We start from the raw sequence: 4,318 nt of genomic DNA on the forward strand, positions 1-4,318 counted from the left end.
AACTGCAGTTTTTTTTTTCAAAGAACAGTGCGGTTATACTACAGTAGTCTACAGTGCAGAAGTAGGCTACAGTATTTTCATGTCCACAATGTTGCATTTCTGCAGTAAAATAGCCTACAGTAGCTATGCAGTACTATGCTGTTTTTCATGTCCAAATGACTGCATTTCGTTGTCTCTGTAGCCTACTCTGAACAATGAAAATAAAGTTGAATCTAAAAACACATTTCCTCCAAAACTGCAGTCACATGACACGTATGCAGTAATGCAGTTATTTTTGTAAGGTAGCCTATACGCTACACACACACACACACACACACACACACACACCTAGGCTACTGCGTTTGCGTGAAGAGCAGAGCTTGCTTTGCTTTCACTTTCGCTTTCCTTGAAATCAGCCTACTTCGTAACGTCGCTGTTGTGGGTAGGCTGCCTATCTGGAGTAGAAATGAAGTCGTATTCTTTACCCAACCGAGGTGCAATTATGTTTTCACTTTTCGGTTTGAAGTGGTTCCTTTCTCCCCGTCCCCTTCCTGTGTCTTCTTCAGCTAAGTCAAATCTTCTCATTCAAGGTGAGTCACGCAAGGCTATTGCCAAAGTGTCCACATCAGTCATGCGTGAACATCTTGCAGATTGTGTTTGTGATTTTATTAAAACAGAAGGTTAGGGCCGGGGGTCCGTAACATGCATGCAGTCCATCATATGAGATTACGTCAGGCTATACGCTGTGTAGGCTATAAACTCGACAAAGCTTGATTTTCGTCAGTCATGTCACCATAACAACATCGACAGAGGCAATTTTTTTTCAGTTTCAGTAACTCATGCATATTCAAAATCACATGTCAGCCTTGTGTAATACCTTATTTTGACATCTAGGGTGCAACCAGCGTGCGTGCGCTTCCCTTTAAGAAGTAATTTTCATTTCTGTTTTACCGTCGTGCTTTTGAAACATGCAACAAGTATAGGCTATTCCTGTGAGATGCAACCTCTTATTGTCCAGCTCCTCCCCCTCTCCCTTCGTCCTCTGTCCAAAAACGGCAGGATTTAGGAGAATCTCAAAGTGAAAGAGCTTTTTCTGCATTCGAGCATAGAACCGTAGCTATCTGATGTGCTGATATTTTCAGTTTCTAAATTATTATTCAGGTGAAATGGCCTAACCTCATTCTGTCCTTGCAGTGACTTGGGACCCTGCTCTTATCCTGCACACGTTTTGCTTTGTTTTGATCTAGACTCTGATTTTGTCATAAAATATGGAAACATAGGCTACTTTCTGCTTTGCCTGCTAGTCATTACTGCTTTGCATGGCTGGAATTAATGCACCTGGACTTGCAGCTGTCGTCTCACTTTTCCAGAACTGAAACTCGGGATGAATAGCTGTCTGGAGTTTCATTTAGTTGGTTTGGCATCTCGAGTTTTCGGTTGGCATCCACAGCACACGCCTTGCACTAATGCTCTGCATATCAATTATCTATTGTTACATTTTGTATCCTTCTGCGCAATAAGTAACAGCATTTTCCTGTTAGAGATCAGTGCACGTATGCATGGTATATAAGTCCCAAGAGGAAATGTGTATATTTATCAGTACATTATGAACATTCCCATCATGTTTGCACGTATGCAATAGGTTAATGCATTGATTTGACATTTCTTGAAAGGCATTCCATTCTTATTAGGCCTGGCCTAATAATAGTAATTCTTGTCATCACAGTTCGCTGGCAAATAGGTGACATAGGCCTACAAGTGGTCCAGTCAAGGAGATCTAGCCAGGCCTATGGTTTGCTGACTGTAAAGCGGGCGGATGAGACAGGGCTATAGGCACTGCAGAACATGCAATTAGTAACATGCAGCCCTGGCTCTGGTCTGCATAATTCATTGTATGTAGTATGTAGTAGACTAGGCCTAGGCCTAGGCCTATATGTAGGCTACAAATCATCATGTTTTGATGAGGCCTATGCCAATGGTCTAGCTGTGTTTTGACTTGACCAAATTGTTGGTCGCGAGAAAGGAATTCAGACATGAAAGCATAACCTTGAAAACTAAATGTAAAATCTTGAAATCAGAATTCAAGCCCACGGAAGGCATCGACCTTACATGAATTGCCCTATAGGAAATTTATCTGAAGCTCTTTTCAATGGAAGTGAAACCCGTTTGTGAGGAGCGCTGTTCTATGAACTTGAGGCTCTTCCAGGAATTGCTATGGGGCGGGGCTTGCTACAGCCTAATGAAACTTTCTGAAAACCAGCCTACTAGTATACGGTATTTAAGCAGAGAGAGCAGTTGCGAGGTGTACAGTAAACTGTTTGGCTTGGTACGAACGGGATATAACTGCGGAAGATGAATGCCCAGTGGAATAAGGCCAACTAATGACTGTGGAAATAGTATCACATCGTGTTTGGAATTGTACAAATGATAATTCACTGTTTCCCGTCGTGGGAAGAAAGCTTAGATTTTGGAAGCCTCTCGCCGCACAGATATATCTACGGTAAGGTTAACTTAATTTTGACACTTTAGAAACAATAGCCTACGATATTAATTTGTTATTTTTATGTTCTCAAGTCATGAACGTATTGAAATTCAGTTTTATGTATATCATGAATGTAACGGTAGGCTACGAAAAGAGCCATTAGACATTGAGTGGAAAATCCGAAAGTTCACAAACCGAACGGGCTGGCCAGCGCTTTCTCCGGTCCCCTGCTAGTTGTGTTCGTGTGTTGTTTGTGGGGTTGAATGCAGAAGTTAGCTGTGGAAAGAATTCTCTGTTTGTAATAGTTGTGGCATTTGCCAATAAATTAAACTGTCTAATAGTGTCTATTGATTCCGTTTAATATTTCATTGCTGTAATTGGCTATCAGCTATGTTAGACTTGAGTTTAGACTAGCCTGGTGATGACTTTCTTTCGCTTACAACATGTGGCCTATCAGCGTTGTTGTGGATCACGGTGACCCTCAGGACAATTCATATATTTTGCAAGGATTGTGGAATCTGAATCTAATGTCTAGCCTTTTGTTTTTGCAGATTAGTGAGACTCACCTGTAAGGCGTTAACAAGAGACTATGGGAGACCACACAGGCTGGTCTTCCATGTAGGATGGTAGCACACAGTCCACTGGAAGGTAACACAGCAGCTGAATGCAGAGTGAGGATTGAGCCCTCAGTGGCTGACTCCGTGGCTCACCGGCCCCGGTCCTGCCAGCAGACCACCAGGCGGGACGGACAGACACACTTCCGCCCGTTCAAGAGCGAGCAGGACTTTAAAACCATTACGCACACAACTTCAATGTTGGAGAACAGTGGCTTCTACTGGGGACCGATGACCGTGGAGGAAGCCCACGACAAGCTGAAGAGCAAACCTCTGGGGACCTTCCTCATCCGTGACAGCCGCCAGAAGGACGTCTTTTTCACACTGAGCTACCGGGCCCTGGCGGGGCCCATCAGCATCCGGATCAACTACCAGGCCGCACGCTTCAGCCTGTCCGGGAGCAAGGAGTCCTTTGACTCGCTGTTCAAACTGTTGGAATACTACATAACCTCGCCCAAGAAGAGTCTGACCAGCCCTTGCAGGCAAGTACAGGTGCAGTCCTTGCAGGAGCTGTGCCGCCGGACAATAGTAGAGGCATGTGGGGACAAACCGGACATAGACAGCATCCCTGTCAATCCCATCCTCAAAGACTTCCTACACTCATTTCCCTATCGACTCTGAAGACCATATTGAATGCATTAAGCTTGCTGAGCAACATGGAGGGACTAGCCATGTTCTGCTGGCCAAAGAGAAGTTGTTATTATTTTTGTAGCACATGTTTGGGACCAGCACAAGAAAATTGTGTATGGAATGTTTACAGAACCTGTCAATGTTTACACTATTTAAGGAAACTTCTCCTTTTGAAATTAGTTTCCTGCTACGCAGGAGTGAGTATTTCTAGATATTTGGAAAATAAATATTATCAAAGTTTTACAACATTCTTCTACTGATCCTTTTTAGCTGTTTTGGACCTTTTGGGATGGTCCGGTATTCAGGTTTTTGGGGTTGGTGGGTGGGGATTGAGGAATTATACTAATATTCAGAGTTGGGCTTTTAAGACAAATCTGAGTGTAGAATTGGGTAGGTAACTTCTGACCCAACTGGTAGCTACAAAATATTATCTGCTTAACAACATCCAGCTTCAAATTAGTAGTGAATAGGCAATTACCTTACCACCTGCCTTTGTGTCTGAACACACTGAGTAGGATCAAATTGAGACGTAGTTCTAGAATACGATTGGCTTGGTGAGATTGCGTGATATATAGAGTCTTACATTTCCATCACATGGGAATGTTCCTGTCCT

The 4,318-nt window shown here is 43.3% G+C and overlaps 1 protein-coding gene across 2 annotated transcripts; it reads left to right on the forward strand.

Moving 5' to 3' along the window:
* Window positions 1-411: 411 nt before the first annotated feature.
* Window positions 412-3,953, forward strand: socs1a (suppressor of cytokine signaling 1a). Of its 2 annotated transcripts, none has more exons than XM_062532604.1 (2): window positions 412-569; window positions 3,013-3,953. In XM_062532604.1, exon 2 carries the CDS (start codon window positions 3,085-3,087, stop codon window positions 3,694-3,696), a length of 612 nt encoding a protein of 203 aa, XP_062388588.1. In that variant the 5' UTR covers window positions 412-569; window positions 3,013-3,084; the 3' UTR covers window positions 3,697-3,953. The 2 variants fall into 2 exon arrangements, with proteins under 2 accessions (XP_062388588.1, XP_062388587.1); XM_062532603.1 differs by lacking the exon at window positions 412-569 and adding an exon at window positions 2,152-2,479.
* Window positions 3,954-4,318: the final 365 nt, after the last annotated feature.

This window comes from Sardina pilchardus, chromosome 3 (genome assembly GCF_963854185.1).
Source record: "Sardina pilchardus chromosome 3, fSarPil1.1, whole genome shotgun sequence".
Lineage (NCBI taxonomy): Eukaryota > Metazoa > Chordata > Actinopteri > Clupeiformes > Clupeidae > Sardina > Sardina pilchardus.

Bases quoted from the DNA above. Each gene is read 5' to 3' on its own strand.
- socs1a (XM_062532604.1), top strand. From the start codon at position 3,085: ATGGTAGCACACAGTCCACTGGAAGGTAACACAGCAGCTGAATGCAGA.